The sequence below is a fragment of the Podarcis vaucheri genome (assembly GCF_965113315.1).
Source record: "Podarcis vaucheri genome assembly, chromosome: 11".
Taxonomy (NCBI): domain Eukaryota; kingdom Metazoa; phylum Chordata; class Lepidosauria; order Squamata; family Lacertidae; genus Podarcis; species Podarcis vaucheri.
Window position 1 is genome coordinate 42,781,111 of NC_138749.1, and position 24,256 is coordinate 42,805,366.

Here is a 24,256-nt window from a genome sequence, read left to right on the forward strand (position 1 = left end):
TTTTATCAGCAATGACCAGACGCATTCACACTCTACAAGAAAAGTAAATATGTCTTTGAGACGATGAGAAGATTCTGCACACAGGTGAAGATCACATTGTCTTTGTTTGGCCAGGTGACTGCAGAATGCCTGAGATGATGCACGCACGTGTTTTGATCATTTTACAAATATGAAAGAGGATGGCCACTTTGGCTAATGGCTTTGTATATGTAGGATATGAATCTAGAATACTGTCATTCAAATGACCTGCCATTATTTATACTTTCCTACTGTAGCTGATACGCTAGCCTTGCTCCACTAATTCTCAGCTGGCATATGGTTCCTTAGAGACCACAGTCAGGCCAGCTGGTGTAAGTTAGACTCCGAACTTGTGCCAATCCTAATGATGTGACCAAAAAACAGCTAATGGATCTGGTGTTTATAACAGGCTGGCTGCCCAAGTGCTCGCATTAGTGCACAAGAGAATCCTTTCCCAGGAGTGTATAAACAGAACAACTTTGCAGCAGAAATACATGATAGTTTAGTAGTTCCAGATTGAGTCTCATTTCTTCGTACTGTTTTCTAGTTTACTAAGACATAATGACCAATTGGAAAAGAATTTCCTGGCAGCTAACACTGGGATCAACATCCAAGACAAATGCAGCCATTTCAGATGGTCAATATCTGCCAGGAAATAGCTGACCCCGAGGTCATTATTTCTGGGAAATGTGTGTGTGTTGTTTCTAACAGTGCAATCCTATATGCCACAGCTCAGAAGTGAGTCTCATTGAGTTCAGTGGGGCGTATTCCCAGGTGACATAGGATTATAGTTCATTTATAAGTTAAATGTCGTCACAAATCAGCAGGGAGACTCACAGGATGGAAATGCTGTGAAATGCAGAAACTTAACTGAATGCAATGTTTACAAATCTTCTATTTGTCTATGTCCGTATGCCTCATTCACTGAAAGCAGAACAGCATCATACTGTGGCAATATAGCAAAGAGGTCTGTATTGTAACCAAAGGACCAAATTTCAGACACCTTCATTAAAAAAAAAAAGTAAAATTACAAAAGAAATTGGTGGAAAATCTGTACACGATGCATGCAGTGGTGGACTTTGGGCTCTCAAATTTCAGTGGCATCCTGTGTGGCACTAAAATTTGGTGGTTCCCCCAGCCTTTCGCACTCTGTTCTACAGCATGGTTCTGGCACCCTCTGCAGCACTGCACCCAGTGTGGCCAAACCGGTTCGCTGCCCTAAAACCACCTCTGATAAATGAAACATAATCCCCCATTGGTTATTTCCAGAAGAGTCAGTGCTTTCTTTCTTGTTTTTTAAGGAAAAAAGGTGCCAGTACTCACCATGAAGTTGTTACAGTCAGTCCCTAACTTTTTTGGGGGGAAGTTTCTATCAGTACTGCGTACCCTTGAGTACCCCAGAAAAAAAGCGCCGAGAAGAGCCATTCTCACTAATCACACTAAAAAACCTGTGCTAGATGCACGTTACTTCCTTGATCTTTAGTTGACATTTGAAGTAATTAATTGGCAAAGATGATTATGCAATGTGTGGCTTGAAACCTTCTAACTATGGAATGAATGAAATGAAACTGTATCAAAAGCACATTTGGGGTACACTTTGTGATCTATCTGTATGTCACTAAGCATATATTTAAGGTGTGTGTGTGTGTGTTAAGCCTGGTTGGCTTAACAACAATCAACTATTTGCACATTAGTGTTGTTAGTGTTCTCTGTCCCACATGCTCCTATTATTCAACAATTGCCAAAGAAGCATGCAGAGGGGAGAGAGATTCAGTTCTGCGTGTGACAAGAGCATAGAACGCATGCCACCAGTTTTTCAGTGTGGACAATTTGTGTGACCTGAGGGTGGGGATTATTGCAAGCTCACGGCTTGCTCCAGGGCCTCCTGCACCTAGAACAGTGTTGGGGAATCTGTGGCCCTCCATATGTTGTTGTACTCCAAGCCCCACCTTCCCTAGCTGGGGAGGATGGGAACTGGAGTACAACAATATCTGGAAGGCCATAGGTTTCATCTCTCTCTGAATCTCTAGAACTTGCAAGCCAGGCTTGTGTGTCAACTAAACCTTTGTTTTTTTAAAAAAAATCAATGGCTTAGTATGAGAATGCTTCTGACCTGCTGGTTTTCTGGAAATGTTTTCTTTCCAATATTCTTTATTTTTGCCTCTCTCACACACAACACAAAAGAGTGGAGGGCTGACTAGATGGTCAAAGAACAGCATGGCAGGAAGATCAATTTAATTAGCATTGCTTTAATTCACAAAAGTAGCAGATGTCCATCTCTGTTAAGACTATGTAATGAAGTAAACAATTCCCTCCTTGTTAAAAGGAAAAAGCGAGGGGCGGGGGAGAGAGCTCTAGAAGACAAAACAGCCTCAAGTGACTTTCTTTTATCGCAAAGGTACCTCACATGGTAACTTTACATGCAGATTTCTCTTCCTGTGGTGTCACCTTCAACCTGAACTTGCATTAGTTCTAGGGGCCAGGCTAAGCTATGACCTTTTGTTGTCTGAGGCAAAGCACAATATGGTGTCTCATTTCCATGCACAAAAGCCAACCAGGCAGGCAGTGGAATCATATTTCAACACTGGTCACAGGATGGCATCCCCCACCACACCTGAGGGCAGCAAGTTATTTTATGGAGGTGCAGGTCAGGCCATGTGGGGAAAAGTGCAGGACTTCTTAAGATGGGTCACCCCCAGAGGCTCACGGAAGCCAATGGATTCCTGAATCCAGGGAGGGGGGATTTTTTCCCCATTAGTCAGTACTGGACATTCTACTGAGGCCTTGTCTCACCTCATGAGGCATGGCAGGAAATTGATCCAATTTTGCACTCTCTGATTACTGTGGAGCTCAAGCAGACTACTAGTTTCCTGGAGAGCTCTGAACAGTGAAACATGTCAGGAGAAAGCAAATGGTGCAAGGTTCACTGTGTGTGTAAGATGTACATTCATGGGCGCATAATTGGGCCTCCTGTGTGGTGGCGAAAGTGGTGAACTTCCAATGTGTCCGAGAGCAGTTGTCTGACAGATTTTCTCCAAGTACAGTGGTACCTCGGTTTTTGAACGTAATCCTTTCCAGAAGACCGTTTGACTTCCAAAACGTTTGAAAACTGAAGCATTTACTTCCGGAAAACTCAATACGGAAGCCTAGTGGCACGTTTGACTTCTGAAAAGCGTTCAAAAACTGAAGCAGTTACTTCCGGGTTTTCAGAGTTCAGAAGTCGAAGACGTTCGAAAACTGAGGTCCCGCTGTAGTAGTAACTTGAGCTCAGATCAACCTTTCATGCACACAAGTGTGAGTCATTACAATTATGATTATGTTAATATCACCTTGGCAGTCCCTTAACTTTAGCTCGGGGTCATCTTGACACCTTGCTGTTTGGCTGTAATGGGCTTGTTGAGTTTAATGGCTTTAGGAGGGAGCTGAGCCAGACCCACACAGCCAAGGATGCCCCAGTCACATGACTCCTGCCTAGCATCCACATTCCCCCTTTGGGACTCCTGCCTAGTTCTCTCACGCTGCGTGGGATGGTGTAATCAGCAGCTTTCCTCCTGTCAAAAGCCAATGCTAAGCCAAGTGTGTGAACGAGGGGTTTGGGGGTGAGGAAATAAATGATAATGGCCTGTTTATGAGTCTCATCAATGCTTCCCACCTCTCCCTACTTCCTTTCAATTGCTCCCGCATTTCAGCTGCAATATCATATTTTTAGTGTCTGCTTTAACAGGCGGCTTATGCAGCAGCAGGTCAGAATTTTGCTTTTCCTCAAGCACAACCATTGCAAAATAAAATATGGGAAGATAAAGGAAAAGCAATCAGAGAAGTTAGGAGAAAGAACTCCTGTGTGAGTGGGGAGAAGAGAGAATCTGGACTTGCCTGGAAGTGTTTTCTGCAAATCACTGTGGCAGTTCACAGGGCTTCAATTGCTTTTATATACACTCTAAGCGATTTTAAAACAACTGCGAAAATGTAAGCAAAACCTGTATTTACCCAGGAGTAGATTATTTCAAGCAAGCAAGCCTCCCAGCAGCCTTCGATAATGTTTTTAAATCCCATTCTGTGGCAGCAGTTTTGACACTCTTGAGAGTTGTCATTTTGCATGTTATTACTTTAAAAAAACCCAAACCACCCATGGAGAACTGTGCAACTGCACAGAACTCTGAAAGCAATTGTACAGAAAAAGTAGAACTGTACAGAACAATACCCCGTTCCCCCAGTCACAGCAAACAAAGACGAGGGAAACTTGACTACCTTTTATGACAGATCTAGCGGACTGAGGCAGCAGAGGAATGAGAAAGAAACGAGAGAGAAACACATAGGAAAATAGGAAGCTGTCATATAATTAGTCAGACCATTGGCACATCTATCTCAGTACCGCCTACACTGGCTGTCAGTGGCTCTCCAGTCTTTCTGGCAGGGATCTCACCCATCTGTATCTGGAGATGTTAGGGCCCTCACCTCTGCCCACAGGATAACACCATAAACAAGATGGGTTTTGATGTTTTGGTGATGACCCCAGGTTCTGAGATGTGGCTGGGGACCGGAAGAAAACACCTGACCCACAATTCCAACCTGACTGCTTTCTGTCGCTGTGCCCAAGTGGACATACTGTTTGATGTTTGGAGTATGGCTGCCGAGAGCATATAACACCAGTCCTGAAAGACCTACATTGGCTCTCAGTATGTTTCCAAGCCCAATTCAAAGTGTTGGTGCTGATCTTTAAAGCCCTAAACGGCCTCGGTCTAGTATATCTGAAGGAGCGTCTCCACACCCATCGTTCAGCCCAAAAACTGAGGTCCAGTGCCGAGGGCCTTCTGGTGGTACCATCAGTGCGAGAAGTGAGGTTGCAGGGAACCAGGCAGAGGGCCTTCTCGTTGGTGGCGCCCACCCTGTGGAATACCTTCCCATCAGATGTCAAGGAAATAAACAACTATCTCACTTTTAGAAGACATCCAAAGGCAGCCCTGTTTAGGTAAGTTTATGTTTGATGTTTTACCGCGTTTTTAATATTTTGTTGGGAGAGTTCCAGAGTGGCTAGGGAAATGCAGCCAGATGTGTGGGGTAGAAATAAATTATTATTATTATTATTATTATTATTATTATTATTATTATTATTATTATTATGGTTTCAGTTCTGGGATGCCCCTCTCTTTCCCCTCTGCTACCGTTATTGTTTGACAGCCATGCATAAGTTGAATGAGGCTGGCTTTCCCATTTATATTTCCCAATCTCCTGCTTTGTTTGGTGAGCTACTGGAGGTTTCTGCTGCTGGTTGTATGTGCTTCTGGCTTCCTAGTTGTGAGTCCTTGTACAAATAGAACAGACTTCTGCCCATGCACCAGAGCTTTCCCTTCCTTTCCTTCCCCCATGGATGTCCATGCATAGTTCTAGGCATATTTACTCAGAAGTAAATTTCACTATGTTCAATAGGAAGTGTGTGTGCCTAGGATTGCAGCATTTCCAGGGGGTAAGCCTATCAGATACAGTAGGTCTTTCCCCCTAAGAAATCATCCATAGGACTGCATTGACCTTTTATTGTTATTATTAAGTCATCATTGCTAAGGCAACCGTAGTCTAATTCTCACTCTTAATTTAGGTAGTTCTGCAGTTTAGACTAAAAGAGCAAATTTGCCTTTTACAATGTACTTTTGACAAAATTTTAAATATTATGAACTTCTCTGTTATTAAAACAATGTAGAATACATAACTAGTGCTGCCTAACTTTGATTTGTCATCAAGTCCTTTATTTGCTATGAGTATGAAGATAAGTAAAGTTTTAATGCCAAACAGGGATATAGTATATTCGTTCTACAAGCATAAAGGACAGATTTAATTACGTTTTATCTTCTACCTTTTTCACCCCAGCAAAATCCTATTATGTACACTATTTATGTTTAAAAATAAAGCAATTATTACCTATTAAAGCAGAAGAGGAAACGCTCAAGAGGTGATTATTTCAATTTTTCAGTAATGTGGACTGCTGAGCACTGTAAACTTTTTACAGACTCACTGCCAATGAAACCTGTAGTATTTCTGAGGCTACAGTTGTACAATGCATCTGTTGTGCTAATTACTTCTCAATGCAAGATTTCATTTGGAGCTCTCTATGGCCACTAGTGCCTTTCAGCAGCTTCAAAGTAATTAAAAATACCAGTCTCAAAGAAATGTCGTAAAATCTAAGTTGTCTGGTAGGAATTACAGAGAGCTAGTTTGTGCCCATGACAGTACTTTGCCATTTGCCCACTGTAAGGCCCAACACCAATAATCTAAATGAAGAACCAAGCCCACGACAAGTTTCAAGATGAAAGAAATGAAGGCTTTCTTTCTGCATATGACGGCGCCTATTTCCCTCATAAGCCATCAAGTGAATTTGTAGATGAATGTGACTTTGCAGCCTCCACCAAAATTATGTTGGATTCCCTGTAGTGCCATTTTCAGACAGCTGGCTCTGGAAGTATGAGGCTGGGTAATAAACTAGATACATAAGAAATTCAAAATGAATGTGGAAGAAAAATGTTCAGTGCACCCTGTTGCATAAGGAAAGACAGTGCCACAGAGATGGCAAGAATAAACATCATAAATTTGGCACCACCCAGCGGTGTCCCGTGTTGAATCAGTCTCCTTCTGGGATGTTCCCTCTTCTATCCAATAGCCAGTGTAGAAGTGAAAAAGTTTATCAACTTTTAAAAAATAACTAATTTAATTCAACTTATGCATTTATTATGACGCTATTGAGTCACAGGTGCTGAATTATGCAGATGCTTGGGGCAGAGCTACAGATCTCTCTGTTTAAGAGGAAATTGTGGATGTTTCCATTAATTTCTTTGAAGCTCCTCCTGGAAATGTTGTAGCCTCACTTTGTAAGAAGGTCACAGGTCCCCAACCCTACAGCTATAAGCAATTAACATTTTGTCATGTTAGCATATTGTGGTCTGCCAGGTGTTGGGCATGCAACCTGAACAATGAGTTCTTTATTAAAGGTAAAGGTAAAGGACCCCTGACAGTTAAGTCCAGTCGTGACTGACTCTGGGGTTGCGGTGCTCATCTCGCTTTACTGGCCGAGGGAGCTGGCGTTTGCTCGCAGACAGTTTTTCCGGGTCATGTGGCCAGCATGACTAAGCCGCTTCTGGTGAAACCAGAGCAGCCCACGGAAATGCCATTTACCTTCCCACCGAAGCAGTACCTATTTATCTACTTGCACTTTGAAATGCTTTTGAACTGCTAGGTTGGCAGGAGCTGGGACCAAACAACGGGAGCTCACCCCGCCGCAGGGATATGAACTGCCAACCTTCCTATTGCCAAGTCCTGGGCTAAGTGGTTTAGACCACAGCGCCACCCACGTCCCGACTTCTTCATTACCTCTGTATTAATTTTCTCTAGGGAGCACATGGCTAAAGAGTCAAAATCTCACTGAAAAGGAGTCAGTTTAGAAAAGGTGAAAAAAACTATAAATATTCATTAAAAACAGTGAAGACACTGAATGAAATAAATAGTATAATGCATTAAAACATAATAAATCGGCATGCTTCTGAGCTCAATGAAAAGACCCATAAAGCTCTTTACATCTCAAGACCGCAATATTTTCTGGAACATTTCTCCTAATGTGAACCTCCCTGGACCGCTAGATCTTCATCTGACATCCTTTACCAGGCCCTTGGAGGCTTGGCAGATGATGTCACAAAAAAGGGCCTTTTCAGTTGTGGCCCACCATCTGCAGAATGCTTTCCCTGGTGTGGTCTCCCTGGTGCCTTCACTGACACCTTTTAGGCACCAACTAAAAGTGACAAGCTTACATTTCCCCCCAGGCTCTTATTAGCCTATGATGGTATTGATTTGCTGTTAGCATGCAGCCAAAACTTTCTGATACTATCATGGGGTGGCGGGGTGGGGGGATGCTTGGTGCATTTTTAAAAATGAACTGCCTGTGTTTTTGTGTTGATGCATATACAGTGATACCTCGGGTTAAGTACTTAATTCGTTCCGGAGGTCCATACTTAACCTGAAACTGTTCTTAACCTGAAGCACCACTTACTTCTGAGTCTCACTTTTTGTTTTTGTTAGTTAAACATTTAGCAGTTCTACCGCAAATCATCTTCTACTGCAAATCGTCTGCAATCAGGAGATCCCAATTTTACCTTTTGCCTGCTCCGCGTTAGACGATATCAAAATCTTATATGCAAGTGGCGGTGCTGTAACATTCATTTTTAAACTCATTACACTAGCCCAGAATATAGCACTAGACTTCCCAAGATTCAAAAGCAATAACAGATGTAGTGAATCTGTGTAATCAACAACTTTCTATGTAATGTTTCTCTCTGCCTGAGGCCCTTGATTATAATGATTTCTCATTTGTGACAGGTTTCCACGCTCCTATTGTCACATATATTTATTTGCAGTAGCTCAAGGGATATTAGAAACATTTATACTTATTATGAAAGTGGCACACAAAAGATTGGAGACATCAGATCAGTTTAGTTATCTTGGAAGATATTCCTTGGGTATTGAAATATACTCAGAGTCGCAAAGTGATTTCATGCTCTTTATTCAGCTCATAGTGGTGAGGAGGAATGAATAAATGTCCCCTCACAGTATCTGCTTTATATACATTATTTACACAATGGGCTGCACATGATTGGCTAATTCCGGAATTCTACTGTAAGCCAATCAGGTTGTGGATTCACTTCAATCTGGAGCAGGATTGGGTGGTTCCTGCCAACCAATCATACTGCTGCATTGTTCTAGGACCAATCAGACTGCTGCATTCTGAATCCTATTGTTCTAGGACTAATCAGACTGCTGCAATTTGGATCCTATTGTTCTCAGTACATAACAGGTATGCTACTAATCTCTGGAATTTTGTCATATAATCACCACAACCATGACATCCTCTGGTCTAGGTATGCAAAAACTCTACACCATTCTGCTACACTTGGTCCTAATCCTGAAAATGTGTCCCCCCCTTTAAAGTCATTATTAAGATAACTCTTATACAGCCATTATGTGAGATGAGGTGTAGTTCTTCACATGGTAGACTACCATTATGTGCCAAATGCAGGGTTTCTCTTCAAGACTATTTTGCAATAAAACAAAAATAAAATAAAAGGTGGGGAAGCCAGTAATTAAACCTTCCCATGGTGATCAGGAACACTTCATCACAAATGCCATATTGAGGAGAAATCAGAAGGAGAAAGCTTCTTATTAAAATTGTAGGGGACCTTTGCTGAAGATAAAGGTCCTGAGTAACACTGTAGAATAATCTTTATCATGGGGATGAGCACTGTCAGAGAATATATAGTATTATAATGTGCTGCTTAGAACCACGGTTTTAACAACACATTATGAAAAATTAATGCCTCCCTAAAAGACACGCGGGTGGAAGCAACCTGGGACAGAATGGTTTTGAGCGGGTAGATAAGATTTGGGGAGCACCAACTGCTAGTGTTAATAAAATGTTCACAGCTTGAAACAGGATAGCTAAAGCAATTATAAGGCTGGTCCTGTAAAGACATGTACAGTTATTTTAACTTGCACAACACGCTTTTTACATAGCGAACCATTTTTGGCAGCACTGTTAAAACCCATTGCCAAGCTCCACAGGATTTAGTACTATATAACAACTGTATTAAGAATTTATGGAACCAAGATGAATATCCTGGCCTGCTACTGGAAATTTGAAATATATATATAAAGGGACAATGGGAACTTCCACAGCCCAGTACTTCCAACACGCATATGCTTTGGCAGAAAGGCACTGTATAAATGCAATTAGTAGTAATAGTAGTAGAAGTAGTAGTAAAATCATTTTGCTTGCTCTTTGCTAGAGTGTTGCCCTAGCCCAGGGGTGCCCAAACTTTTCCCAAAGAGGGCCATATTTGATGAAGTGAACATGTGTGAGGGCCGACCAAAGTTGTTGAGTTTTTTGTAGCATTGAAGTTGATGAGCTTTTTTTAGTATTTTACCCCAAGACATATACTGCCATGGGGGCTGGATTAAATTGACCCGCTTTGGACCTGACCGTTGGTTATTAGCTGTAAAAAAACTCATTGTTTAGAATTACTCTCTATTTCACAAATTTTCTGCTTAACAATTACAAGCAGTTGCATGCATAAGAGCAACATGTAACCAACAACAATGAAACTGTCCCACGTATACAAAAGACAAGCTACTACATATCAAAGGGCATTAGATGCAGATTTTGGTAAAGGCTTTTGACTTGTCCTGACTGCTATTCTAGGAACAGACTAATGCTTAGGTAGGTCTGGCAGAAAGATTTGAAAGGATCTGGAGGACAAACCTTTTTGACCAGTAACATTTCATAGGAACGTTTGCTGTACAATATCAAATTGATCTATCTTAGTTTTACCCTAAAAGACACCATGATGCTGAGTTAGTTTTTCAGCCAAGGCAATACACCCTATTATTATCCACCAGCTTTGCTCTGTAAATGGAAAGGCATATTTCCAATGCTGAGCTAACTCCAAACTTGCAGCTTCAAGGAAAGAAGTAACTGCATGAGTCTATGCATGGAGTCGGAAAAGAGGCAAATGAAAGCAAAGCCCAGATCTGGGTAGGCAAGTTGATCAATAATTTTTGTCATCTTCTGAAAAATCCTGAGCCAAAAAGTTTGCACTACAGGACAAAGCACCACATAGTAAAGAATGTACTAATTTGTCCACACCATGTGGACAAGTTATCATTTATACACCCCAGCTCCGCTGGTGTAACATCCAGGGGGTGGCCCATCTCCTTTTGTTTCTCCTGGAGAGAAACCGGAAGGTGTTGCCCTGTGAGATCCTGGCTGGATCTAGACATGTCAAAGAAGTGATTCGGTTAAACGCATTGTAAATTCATACAGGGAAATCTGGTACGGAAAGACAGGACTCCACAGCGCCATCTGGTGTCAGTGTTATATTGCATACACAATGCATATACAACACTTTTTCTTTACCAATCTAGCTGAGTCCTCTGTGGGGGCTTTTATGACATTCTGTGGAGCTCTCACAAGATCTTGCCTGCGCCCGCTTCTCTGGTGGCACAAGGGCAGGGCCCCTTGGCTTCTGCTTCCAAGGCAGCTGTCTCAGTCAGCCTCATTGATGCCCGGCCGGTACCATCTAATACCATCTAAATGTCAACTTTGTTTCCCTCAACTGCGTTGATAAAAGATTTCAAAGGCATCTTTAACCATATGGTTGCCCATACCGATTCATCTGCTATGGTTCAAGTCCTATGCTATACAAAAACCATTAGGCACAACATGGGATATGGATAAGTGTGCTTTAAGGCTACATGTGTACCATATTTCAACTTAATGAGTTTATACTATTTTATGTTGCCAGGTATGAAGGGAAGTAAAATAAACAATATTCAGATCCACAAGTGGAAGGACATTTACAGTAACCAGTGTATTAAAATGATTGCAAGTATAATGTGGGAAGTGTTATACTTACCCTTTAAAAAACAGAGACATGTTCTACCCATTCCAGTTTGAGTGAAAAGGGCTGTCTCCTGTGGTTTTTTCTTCTCTCCCAAGATCAGGCACAGTTCTCTTAGCCACTTGGTAATGAGAGATCATCTAACAGTCTCATCTTTAGAAGGCCCTCTTTACTTAAGTTATTTTTTAAATTAAGCCCTTTCAAAAACTTTATTCTATGCTAATAGTTGGGGCATTTTACCTTAGTCGGAGGGATATGTTAAAATGCTCCTCGAATATTGTATAATAGTAATTTGGTTGTTCCAGCTTTGCCATGAAACTTTTTATTATAGTTCACTCATATCTGTAACTTGAACGCTAGCTTTGAAGCCCCTCGGATATCCGTTCAGAAGCAAGTCCCAATGAGTTCAGTGGAGCTTAATCCTGTATGTGTGTGCATATGCAGAATCAAGTATACCCTTAAGCAGGATGAGTGAACACCTTTTAAAGGAAGTGCAAGGATTTCTAGTCCACAGAAAACGCCTATGACACAACACAACCCACAACGTAAAGGTGTTGTTGTTTTATTGCTGATCACTGTTCAAACAATAGAGAATCCAGTGCTTGATTGATACCGGTTAGGCGACACAACTCTTTCTCAAGGGCAACCCCAAGCCAGCCTGTGCGCGCAGACCCGGGAGTGCCCGCGATGAACTGAGTGCAAACACGCTCGTCGGAACGGGCGGCACGTGAACACGGGAGGAGCCCCGCGATCGTTCCTGCGCTCGTGTACATGAGACCCGAGCGGGCTTACTCTGCACTTCGGCAGCCTTGTATAGTGTAGGGAGGCTTTTTATGTTTGACCATGTTTTTATACATGCTGGAAGCCGCCCAGAGTGGGTAGTAATAATAATAATAATAGTAATAATAATAATAATAATAATAATAATAATAATCTCAGTCTCCAGCTGGGATTCTTCCCAAGCAAGCAAGCCGCCCAAGCGAAACTAAGGGCGGACCCAGCTGCCGGCGGCGCGTATCGAGACCGGGCTCGGCCGCAGGAAAGCGACGGGCATCCCCGCCGGCTTCTTCCCAGCCAGGACTCGATCCCCGCTCCACTCCCTCCCTGAGAGGAAGTCGGCGCTTTCCCCTCCCCGACGCCTCACGTCTTCAGCCGTCACGGCGCAAAGGGCGGGGTTTGAGCAGCAGCTCTCTCCGATTGGCTGGCGCGGCTCTAGGCCCATTTCGGATCGCGCGCGAGAGCGTCGGGGTTGGCTGGCCGGCGGCGGCAGCTGGGTCACCGGCCTCCGATTGGCTGCCCGCGGGGTGGGCAAAGCGGGCGCGGGATTGGCCCGGGCGCGCCGTCACGTGAGCTGGGCGGGGCCGGCGACGGGCGTATTGTGGTGGAGGGGCTCCGCTTGTCAGGTAAGGTGGAAGATGCTGGGGATGAGGAGAAGGGGAATAAGAATAAGGGAATTAAGAATAGCAGCAGAGGCGGGTGCGCGCGCGCGCGCGGGGCCGGGGCCGCCTGTCCTTCGGGTGGGGCTGGTGCTCCGGCTGCGGCCGGCGGGTGGCAGGGGCCTGAGGCGAGGGGACTGGACCCGGGGTCGTGAGGGGGTGCCTAGGCCTGAGGTGTGTGTGGGGGGGCGCTTTCAAAAGGGCGACAGGGAGGAAGCAAGGAGGACGTTGCTCCTCCTCCTCGCTTTCCTTGGGCTCGTTTGTTTTGGGAGGCTGGGGGGGGCGGGTCCCTCGTAGGTGCCTCACCCGCCTCCTCCGCGCAGCTGCAGACAGTTCCGGGGGCGCGCGCGGGGCGGGTTTCTCTCAGGCACCCCACGTTCCTGCCGCGGGTGGGCTTCGTCCTCCCTTCGCCTGGCCTTCTGGTGGGGCGCCTGACCCCTGGGCGAAGGAAGTGCCGGGAACAATGAAGCTCCGGGGTTGGGTTTCCAGGCTGTCAGCGGCCGCAGGAGGAGGAGGGGCGGAGCCGGCGACAGGGGGGGGGGCAGCAGCCCTGTGGGGCAGACTGGCACCTCAGACTCGGGGGTGGAGGAGGCGCGACCCACCCACCCCCACCCGCCGGGCCTGACCAGTGCTCTCTGCTATGGGTCATGCAAAGGGCAGCACCCTCTCCTCCTGCGGCGGCTGCAGGAAAGAGCACCGGGAAGTGCCCGCCAGGCATTTGAGTGGGTCTTTTCTCTCTCTCGCCAGAGTGAACAAGTGAAGGCATAGTGGGAAGAAGTGGTGGGCTTGGATTGCAAGAAGGTAGAGCTGGGCCTTGCAAGAGCAGCAGCTTCTTCTGTTCATTTGCTTATGCTCTGTAATGTGGAGGCCTGAAAGATTCCTTTACCCGCTTGCTTTCTCTGATAGCCTTAGAGCAGTGTTTCCCAACCGGTGTTCCGCGGCACACTACTGTGCCGTGAGACATTGGCTGGTGTGCCGTGGGAGGGAGGCGGGCGAGTCGGGCGGTGGCGGCGAGGATCCGCGTCGAGCCGGGGGCGGCCCCGCGGTGGTGGTGCCGAGCGGCGGGGCAGCGCGTGCAAAAGGGAGGAGCGCGAGACAGCGGAGGAGGAGGAGGCCGGCATGTCCGGGCAGCAGCAGCAACAACAGCAGCAGCAACTCCCGGCGACGGCTCCTCAAGCCCCGCCGCCGCCCCCTCCTCCGCCCGCTATCGCCGCCACCACCACAACAGCCGCCGCCGCCTCAGTTGCCGCCGTCCCTCAGTCCCTCGCTCTGCTGCCTCCTCCCACCCCCAAAGCTTGGAGGTTCCCCGGCAAGGGGGAGGGAAAAAACTTTCACTTTTGTGCGTCCCTCCCGGCGTGACGCTGCGCGCTGACGCCGCGGTGGTGTGCCGCGAGATTTTTTTCCTTAAACAGGTGTGCCGTTGCCCAAAAAAGTTTGGGAAACACTGCCTTAGAGAGGAAAGCGGAGATGTGAAAGTGAGTGGTGTTTAGCCCATTAAAGGCAGTGCTGGTAGGCATCTGAGTAGAGGTGGTGGTCACTAGCTCTGGGTGGCCCTTCCTGTGCCCATTTGCCACTGCCCTGTCACCCAAACAGTAAGAACCATTGAGTGATCTGGAGCAGCAGTCCATTTTACCTGCTGTGCTACTAGTTGGGGATGGAAGCAATCGGGCAGGGGTAGTAATTTCTTCCCTTCTTTTGCTTGCTTGCTGTGCTTCTCCTGCACTCAGTCCTTTCTGCACTACCTGAAGGGAATGCACAGAAATGTGAGAGGAGCTGCTGCTACGTGCTTCTACCTGCTTTTTCCCTAGGGGTCATTCAGCCTGTCTGAGAGACATCTGAGTGAGCAGAACCCGCTGCTGTCCCTACTCAGTTTCCTTTTAGCATTACTCTAGGCCCTCTGCACAATCTCTGCTGTTGAATCACCAAGAACAAGGACACAGGTGACTAAAATGGTGAGGCAGTTGATTCTTGTGTTAGTCTCTGCCTACTTATGCTTTTCTGCTAGGGGCTGTGGTGGTATAGACTAACACAAATGCAAGTGGGTTGTGGTTGCCCTACTGTCTCTGGGCAGTTCTGTATAGGCCCTGTCCCCCCCCCCAAATGTTTCCCTTAGAGAATGCATGGCCAAACTTGACCCTCCAGCTGTTTTGGGACTACAGCTCCCATCATCCCTGACCACTGGTCCTGTTAGCTAGGGATGATGGGAGTTGTAGTCCCAAAACAGCTGGAGGGCCAAGTTTGTCCATGCCTGCCTTAGTGCATGTAACCTGTGCCTACTAGTTTGCTTTCTCTCTTGATGGCATAGCTTTGAAGATTGTGCTGGCTAGTGGGTGAGCAGGTGGGAGGGGGTCTCCAAAATGTGTGTTGCTTAAGGGCTACCCAGAACTTGGGATGGAACCTGAGAAGGGGTTAAGAGTAATTCCCTAAGTGGGGAAGTGGTTGGGACTGGCAGGTAGGACTCTAAGGCACTTTTGGGGTTACTTGGCCTTCCACCCAGCAGTGAACACTTACTCCTGTTTACCATATGGACTATGGGATTTCTAAGTGTGCTTACCTCCTTCCAGAGATGGTGACAGGGTTTCATCAATGTGAAAGATAAGGCTTCACTTCACTAGTCAAAATTTGGTGTCCTGATCAGAGGAACTCGGGGAGGCGGGCAGGGAGAGATGAAAAAACATTTTCTTGGTTCTATGATTCTTTTATTTTTTTAATTTTACTTATTTATTAACTTTGTATACCACCCTTCATCCATAGATCTCATGGTGGTTCACAACATAAAAATACAATATAAAAAACACAAAATCCATAATAAAAATAAGAACAAAAACAAACCAATGATTCCTCCCTTTCACAACATGTTTTAAAGGGTGTTGGATGTTAATCAGCCAAAGGGGAACGTTTTCATCTGAACTCTAAAGGCATATAATGAAGGCATCAGCCAAACCTCTCTGTGGAGAGCTTTCCACAAATGGGAACCACTGAAGAGAAGTCCCATTCTTGTGTTACCACCCTCCGGGCCTCTTGTGGAGGAGCACATGAAGAAGGGCCTCAGAAGATGATCTCAGGGTTTGGTTAGGTTTCTTATAGGGAGAGGTGGTCTGTGAGGTATTGCAGTCCTGAGCCAACTTTTGCTTGTACACAGTAGTGGAAGAGTGGAACTCTTACTTAGGCTTCTTAGAGCTATAGAAATAGGTTGTTGAAGGTAATGTACTATTACGCAAGGAGGTAGTAGAACACTTTATATATATATATTTTTTATTACTTACTCAATTTTAGCAGTGGTCCTGGCAGAAACAAGTTCCTTATTTTGTGCTTGAATTTTATAATTTGGAGGAATGGGACCCATCTCTGGTAGGACTTACCAGTTGGATCTATTGGCTTATAATGTAGTTTTCTTTTTTGGTAGTGTCACAGAAGACTAGTGGCACAAAGAAAATTAGTTAAGCAGGTAGAGTAGATTTTTCATCTAGTTGCAATTCGATTTGTGCTTCAGTGCCTTTCTGTTGTTGTCTTCAGAGTGTTGTATGGAAACAATTTGAAACACAAATGATTCAAATAAAATATCAAGTGGTTAACTGCTGTGAAGAACATGTTGCTGTCAAAGCAATAAAATGTTTCAACTTGTTAAATGTGTATTTTGCAGAGTGGGTTAAAATTAATGTTGGGTCACTGCTGTCTGAAACCCCTAAGAGCTGCTACCAGTCAAACAAAACTAACTTCTAGGGACTGATGATCCGACTTGTAAAGCTTCCTATGTTACCAATACTCCCTCCACATGGAACTCTCTCTGCACCTGGATATGTAAAAGAAAATTCCTTGATACATAAAAGTAAACCACAGAAAGCTTAGCGTCTGCTGACAAACTTGGGTTGGTCTGTCATTGCTTGTAACAGCAATTTCAGTTGGTTGACTGCTTATCAGCTTATAAAAGAAATGGAGCCACCCAAAAAACAAAGTAGTCATTTCTGAATACTTGGGTGACTCCCTAGAAACGCAAACATGGGCCTTTGAAAACTGAAGTGAAAATACCTTTTAAAACAGTGGTGGAAAATTCGTGGTCTTTCAGATGTTTGACTGCCGCTGCTGTCGTTCCAGACCATTGGCCATGCTTGCTGGGCCTGATGGGAGTTTGAATCCAGCATCACCTGGAGGGCCACAGGTTCTTTCCCCTGCTCTAAATCAATCTGACAGATGGTGTTGAGATGCAGAAGCCAATATCACCAGTTGATGTCAATATTCTGTAATATATTTGCCACCATAGTCTATTCCAAAAGTCTTTATAATCAATTTAAAACCAGAACGATAATGTTAAGATGGAGTAAAAATCAGAGTCTCTGATTACTGAGTCCAAAGCATTAACCCTGGTCCTTAACATAATTTCCTGTCCCCGTTTGCCATGAGGTGTGTTAGTTGTAAGTTTAGGTACATTTCAGCCACAGCTCTTTCCAAGGCTGTGGGGGTATGTGGGATATGAGGATGGGGGCACTATTGGATACCAAACCAAGAAACACCAGGACTTGTTTGATCAGAATGACAGTGAGATTGAACAGATTATTGACAAGAAAAGGAAGGCCTTTCAGATCAGGCAAAGAAATAGAAGCTGTGCCACTAAGAAAAAAACCCTATGCCAACACTAAGGGTAAGGTTTAAAGAAGAACCCTAGAGCTAAAGAACACCTGCTGGATAAAAAAACCCCTCAAGAGATCCAACACTTAGCTGACATTCAGTGTGCACAGAGTTTCTTTAAAGCCACAAAGACCATCTCTGGGCCAATAAATCATGGCATACCCCCCCCCTTTACGTTCAACAGACAGTACCACACTTCTAAAAGATAAAGAAGCTATTGCATTGTGCTGGAAAAAACATTACTAGCATTTTCTTACTGCAACTCCCTCATAGCTGCTGAGGTCCTCACAGATTCTGCAAAAACAAATTAGAGATGAGCTTGCAGTATCTCCAAATCTGGGAGAGTAGTGTACAGCTATTAACCAAATGAAAAACAACAGAGCCAGCAGACCTGATGGGATACCTGCCGAAGTCTTCAAAGTGCGTGGAATTGAACTTAACCAACAGCTTCACAAACTCATTGAAAAAAATCTGGGAGAGAGGGGCGATCCCAGCAGACTTTAGGGATACCAAAATTATCAATCTCTTTTAAAAAGGTGATAGAACGGATTGCGGAAACTATCGAGGCAGTTCTTTATTAGCTGTGACTTGCAAAATTCTTGCAAGGATCTTAGCAAACTGTCTCCTAACAATATCTGAGGCTACCCTTCCTGAATGGTTTTTGATGTTCTAGGGGGACAGTGGACATGATTTATACTGCTTGACAGCTTCAAGAAAAATGCAGAGAGCAAAACCAACCCCTGTATATAGCATTAATTGACCAGACTAAGGTCTTTGACACTGTAAATCATAATGCCCTGTGGACTAGCCTTCTGAAAATTGGCTGCCCAGATAAATCTGTAAGCATTGTTTGGCTTCTCCATGATAATATGGCAGCAACAATTACAGATAACAATGGATCTCAAAGTGAAACATTCACAGTGGGATCAGGTGTTAAATAGGGTTGTGTTATCGCCCCAACTCTTATTTATATCTCCTTTGATTAGGTGACAACCAGGGTTTCTTTTCAGCCAAAACTCACAGGAGTGGGTAGCATCTCTCAGGCGGGCGCTATTGCCATTATAAGAGAACAAGGGAGGTGTTCGTGGTGAGCTCCAGCACCTCTTTTTCTAGAAAAATAGCACTGGTTACAGTCAAACCTCGTTTGTCTAATGTAATCCGTTTCAGAAGAAAGTTCAACTTCTGAAACTTTTGACAACCGAGGCGCAGCTTCCGATTGGTTGCAAGAGCTTCTTGTACTCAAGCAGAAGCAGTGTCGAATGTCCAGGTTCTGAAAAACGTTTGAAAACCGGACCATTTACTTCTGGGTTTTTGGTGTTTAGGAGCCAAAACGTTTGAAAACAGAGCCATTTGAGAACCAAGGTTTGACTGTACAACCAAAGGAATTGTAATTTCATATTATTAAAATTGTTGCAAACTGCAGTCTGCAACTCCTCTTCCCTTTGTGTGGATTAAGCAGTGGGCTCTGTCTCCAATAGATCAAGGCCCTTCACATTATAGCTCACCAGTGGCTTATATCATATCTCTGTGCTTGTGTGGGGAGCACTGACCCTGCAAACTATGGCAGTAATGAGGGCCTTCAGTTGACTTCAATTAGCTGGAGTTTTTTTTGCCCTGGGTGAAGGCTCCTAGCCTGTGTGTGTGTACATAAATGTGCATACAGGATGCCAAACTGGGTCTTTGACCCAGGTGAAATAAAGCCTAGTTTCAACCCTGGTTTTAATGTCTCTAGTCTCTGTGTCTGTAAAGATATCAGGCACATGATAGAGCGGAAGATGACAAAGCTTACTGAGTGAAATTTCTCTTGTACTTTTGTGTAGATACCATTCATGGTTGCTTTATCCACTATTCTTCAACACCAGTTACATTATTTCCTTCAAAATGTGTAATGTTAAGCCTATGAGCTTGTTAGGACAGTTCAAGGTGCCCTTTGCTTCTCACATCATAGTTTGAAGCTGGTGTATGTTCCCAGCTTTAGCTGAAGCAGGTAACTAGTTTCCTGGTTTGAATGAAATGGGGAAATTTTGGTTTAATTAGAGACTTCCTGGTTTAATTGTGGCTTGTGAGAAGGGAGGAGCAAAGGAACTGCATGCACAGACAAAAGGTTATTTCATATCTCTGCTTCTAAGCTAAGGCTGTATCTGCACTATACATTTAAAGCAGTATCATATCATTTCAAACAGTTGTAGTGCCTGCCAAACACCTGGGAACTGTAGTTTGTTAAGGGTGCTGATTAATTTAGTATCATCAGCAAACTAGGACACCTAACTTGTCCTATTGTTTATGAGCAAGTTAAAAAGCACAGGTCCCAATACTGATGCTTGTGGGACTCCACATTCTACATCCCTCCATTTGGAGATCTGCCCATTTATTCCTATTCTGTTTCTTGCTGCTTAACCAATTCTTGATCCACAGAGGACCTCTTCTCTATTTTAAACCATATTTTATTGATTTTCAAATATAGCAGAACTAAATAAACAATAATATCATTACCAACCTAACCCCTCTCCCCGAAGTAGAGATAGCATTAAAGAATAGCACTTTGGAATCAACAGCTAAATTGATGCCATAAAACGAGAATAAATCAAACAAATGTATAATTCCACATTGCCTCTTATTTCATGGACCTCTCCTCTTATTTCATGACTTAGGTTTAGACAGGAATCTAGTGAGGTACCTCGTCAAATTTTTTTTGGAAGTTTCAAGTATCCATCCCTATCCATATACTTGTTGACACTTTCAAAGAACTCTGATAATGGGACTTTTATTTGATCACACAACCTTACAACATCTATATCCAGTACGTTGTTGATCTGTACAGTGCTGTGATAGTTCTTCATTATGCATCTGGATCATAAAAGGCACAGTGACTCCACAACAGCAGCATAGAGGCTTGAATTGAAATGGGGTCTTCTACTCAGGGAATGCTCCTACTGAAAGGAGCAAAGTCAGGATCCATTCCAAGTAGTCTATAAAAGCAATAGCAGGCAGTTTTTATAGACCATCATAGTTTGGCATTTCAAACTTCTGACTTAGTTGTTGAGGATGTAATAACGGTATTCTAGAGTACATTATGTATATTTATGGGTGCTTATGTTGACTGACTGCTACACCCAAATTGTGAACAAGAGAACAGTTACACCTATAGCATTTTTAATGTATAAGATGATGCTTTATTAGTTAGCAGTTTATTCATGCCACTTCATCTAGGAAAAATATGAGTGACTAGAAGAGATTATGACAAGAAACCCTACGTTAGAACTTTAAATATAGGGCAGTTTATATGCATAGTCAAATCTGAATTATTAGAAGCCATGTTGCATAAAACTGAGAATAGAAGAGTGTGTTCTTGAGTATTGGCAAAAAATGTGCCTTTGTCCTTATCTGTCACTATAGTAATTAAAAAAAATAAATTCATAATTTTGTAGAATTGTAGTAATCTACTGTTTTGGTCATATGTAATAGGGGTTAATTTCTCCAATAATACTTGAAGTCTAATTGTTCAGACACTATTTTGTTTTATTATTTATTGAAGCAAACCTTTTCATTTGTTGCTGCCATTTCTGTTTTGTGCAGTTACAAGTGGCAACTAAATCCATCTTTGTTGACATCAGGAAGAATGAAATGTTTTATTTGTTCTGGGTTAATAATCACAATACTGTGTTATACAAAGTATTCTAACCATAAGAGGAATCTGGTGATCACAAAGAAGTTCAAATACTGCTAACCATAAAAACAATGCAATATCATGAGACGTTAAAACACGCAATTCTATTGTCAGTACAGATAAATGGGGAGATAGCCAATGAAGTCCAGATCTGCCACTTGAGGCTCAGGTAGCCTCAGTGGCTAGAAGTGCCCTTTGCCAACTGCAACTTTTTGTTTTAATCATATTGGACAATTGGACATCATTAGCAAACTTGGCTATCTCACTCCTCAACCCAAGCTCTAAATCATTCAGGGGAAAAGCCAAAAAGGCACAGATCCTTGCCGGATTGTGCTTTTTATGTCCCTGCATTGAAAGAACCAGTTGTTTATTCCTACTCTCTCCATTCTGTTTCTAAACCAGTTACTGATTCATAAGATCTCTTCTCTTGCTTCATGCCTGCTAAATTTACATAGGAGTCTTTAGCAAAAGTACTTTTATCATGGGTTATACAGATGGGGCACTTCCAAACATTGAAGAACCTGCTTTATACTGTTTGTGTTTCATCCCTGGTCAACACTGAGTCTGCTGAGAAATGGGGGGTTTTTCCCCTGCAAGTTTCAGGAATGTACATTTTGGATTTATATTGTTTGCTCTTTTTGTCTACTACATATAGAATTCTGGCACAATGCTATTGACTTCAATATTTGACAGTCAGTTGTAAAGGATATGAACTATTATGGTCAGGGAGACAGAGCAACTGTGGTTTTTATGTACTTATATAGTTATATTGACAGAAACGGAAACAAGTGAATTTCATGGGCCTTTGTTAACAGTGTGCAGATCTTTGTGATCATGAGGTTTTGCAAGCCGGTGGGAGTGTTGCTCTTTTACATTTTGGTCCCTGCAAGTGATCAGGCCAAAGAATACGCAGGTGTGTTGAGCAAAAAGCAAAGCTCCCTGGAGGAGCCAGAGGTATGTCAGCGAGCAGCAGCAAGTCTGGTAGAACAGAGGGAGGGTTTGGTGGCCTCAGCAACAGGTTTCCCAATCTGACGAAAGTTGGCGAAGAACCTTATTGGAGTTGGTGTGAATGATCAGGCATAACTACTTGTATTTCTTTCTACTGACATGAAGCCTGATAGTGCAGTGTCTGCTTCTTCAGGATTCATGAAGTTTCCTTTAGTGTTGTAGGCAAACTGGATCATACAATATTTTTGTTTTGTATAGACGGGATAACCGGAACAGGGAATTGAAAGTGCTGGACGAAGGACCACGGCACAAGTGTTGAAGAATAAATTTGTGGGAAGAAAACTTTTTTTAAAGGTACGTATCTTAAATTTTGTTCTCTTTCTGTCTGTGTCATTTTCATTCTTTTCTGGTATGTCCTATCTAGGGCACTTACCAGCAGTTGTTAAAAATTAGAATTTCCCAGCAAATGCTTTGCGGTTATGTCCTAGCGGTTATGCCCTAAGTAGAACTCCTGTCTCATTTCACTTCAGCTTTTTCACTCATGCTGCTGATAGAGATATTTGTGCTTCCTTTTAAATGTATGCTTCCTCTTTTCAGTGAGCTTCAAACTTCTTATAAACTATATGTAATAAATTGGGGCTGATGTAATTGTGCACAAGTTTGTTGTTTTAAAAACAACAGCATGCAAATCCTAAATATTGGCAGGTAGCACATTGTGAGGAATATATTACTATGCAACTCTGAAATTATTCTGAAAAAATGTTATTTATTAAATACAGTGGTGCCTCGCAAGACGAAATTAATTCGTTCCGCGAGTTTGGTCGTCTTGCAATTTTTTCCGTCTTGCGAAGCACGGTGTCGGGAAAGTTTTGGAAAAGCTTCAAAAATCACCAAAGTCTTTAAAAACCTCAAAAAAGGCTACCACACTGCGTTCTATGAGTTGCTCCTCAAAGTCAAGTCGCAACTGTATTAACAGTGTTAAGAAAAAGGAAACAAACTTGCAAGACGTTTCCGTCTTGTGAAGCAAGCCCATAGGGAAAATCGTCTTGCGAAGCAGCTCAAAAAACAAAAAACCCTTTCGTCTAGCGAGTTTTTTGTCTTGCGAGGCATTCGTCTTGCGAGGTACCACTGTACTCTAATTTGAGAAGCAGTTTCTCATTAAGATTGAAATTATTCCAGCAATAGAAGTTGCAAAATTTTGTTGTCTGTTGTGATATGTTTTAAAGAAACATTTCTCAACATTTGATTTTTGCTAAGTTGTGAGAAAGCTTGACCAGCTGGCATTTTTGAATGCTACAAACTGTTTGGCTTCCCCATTCTTTGTGAATGGTCCATACTTTTAAGTCTGTAGTCTAAGAACATTATTGGTTCTGGCTGTCTTAACAGCCCAAAGACTTCTAAATGGCTCTGGAATAGTGTACTTGTGTTGTCCTCAAAGCCAACTGGACTCAGAGTATATTGCTGATGACAAGCTGCTTACACAAAGCAGTTTTGGGGCATTTGGTGACATTTTCCAGTCAGCCCATGTATGTTTGTAGAAGGAGCTGGCAGGGGTGGGTGATGGTTGTGGACTGGAGAAGACCTAATTTGATAATTTAAACATTTTCAAAGCCACAAACTGCCTCTCTTCTAGAGTGTAGTTGAGCTTACTTCTTGTTTTAAGTGTCTTAGTGAGACACAGAATCATTGCCATGGAAATAGAGCATTAATAGGTTCTGCTTTTGACATCTTTCTCATTAGTCTTGTTCTGTCTACAGATGTGTTGACCAGAAGAATCTCTCACTAGTGGCCCTTGAAAATCTAGTGCCTTATAAAAGATGGGGTTTGGAAGTGACCTGAAGTATTCTCATGAAGCATTGGTAAAACTGCAAGATTGGGAATTACGGCTGCTAGAAACGGTGAAGAAATTTATGGCCATGAGAATAAAAAGTGACAAGGAATATGCATCCACTTTACAGAATCTTTGCAATCAGGTTGATAAAGAGAGTACTTCACAACTGGATTATGTTAGTAATGTATCTAAGGTAAGGAAAATGAGGAATTTGAATTGATCACACTTTTGTGTATTTAATTTGCAAATAGTAAATTTTATGGCCAAGAGGTGTAATAATGTTTAAGGCTGCAGTCCTAAT

The 24,256-nt window shown here is 43.2% G+C and overlaps 1 protein-coding gene across 4 annotated transcripts in view; it reads left to right on the plus strand.

The window, feature by feature from the left end:
* Positions 1 to 12,754: 12,754 nt before the first annotated feature.
* The window catches only part of FER (FER tyrosine kinase), a 160,626-nt gene continuing 149,124 nt past the window's right edge, over positions 12,755 to 24,256 (plus strand). For 2 of the 4 annotated variants that reach the window (XR_014211963.1, XM_082191437.1), the window contains exons 1-3: positions 12,755 to 12,850; positions 22,383 to 22,478; positions 23,882 to 24,148. Coding sequence is in view for 3 of the 4 variants with exons in the window: in XM_082191437.1 (XP_082047563.1) it covers positions 23,942 to 24,148 (207 nt within the window). In the remaining variant the exon portion in view is untranslated. The remainder of the gene's footprint in view (positions 12,851 to 22,382; positions 22,479 to 23,881; positions 24,149 to 24,256) is intronic. The other 2 variants (XM_082191435.1, XM_082191436.1) reach the window with 1 other exon arrangement.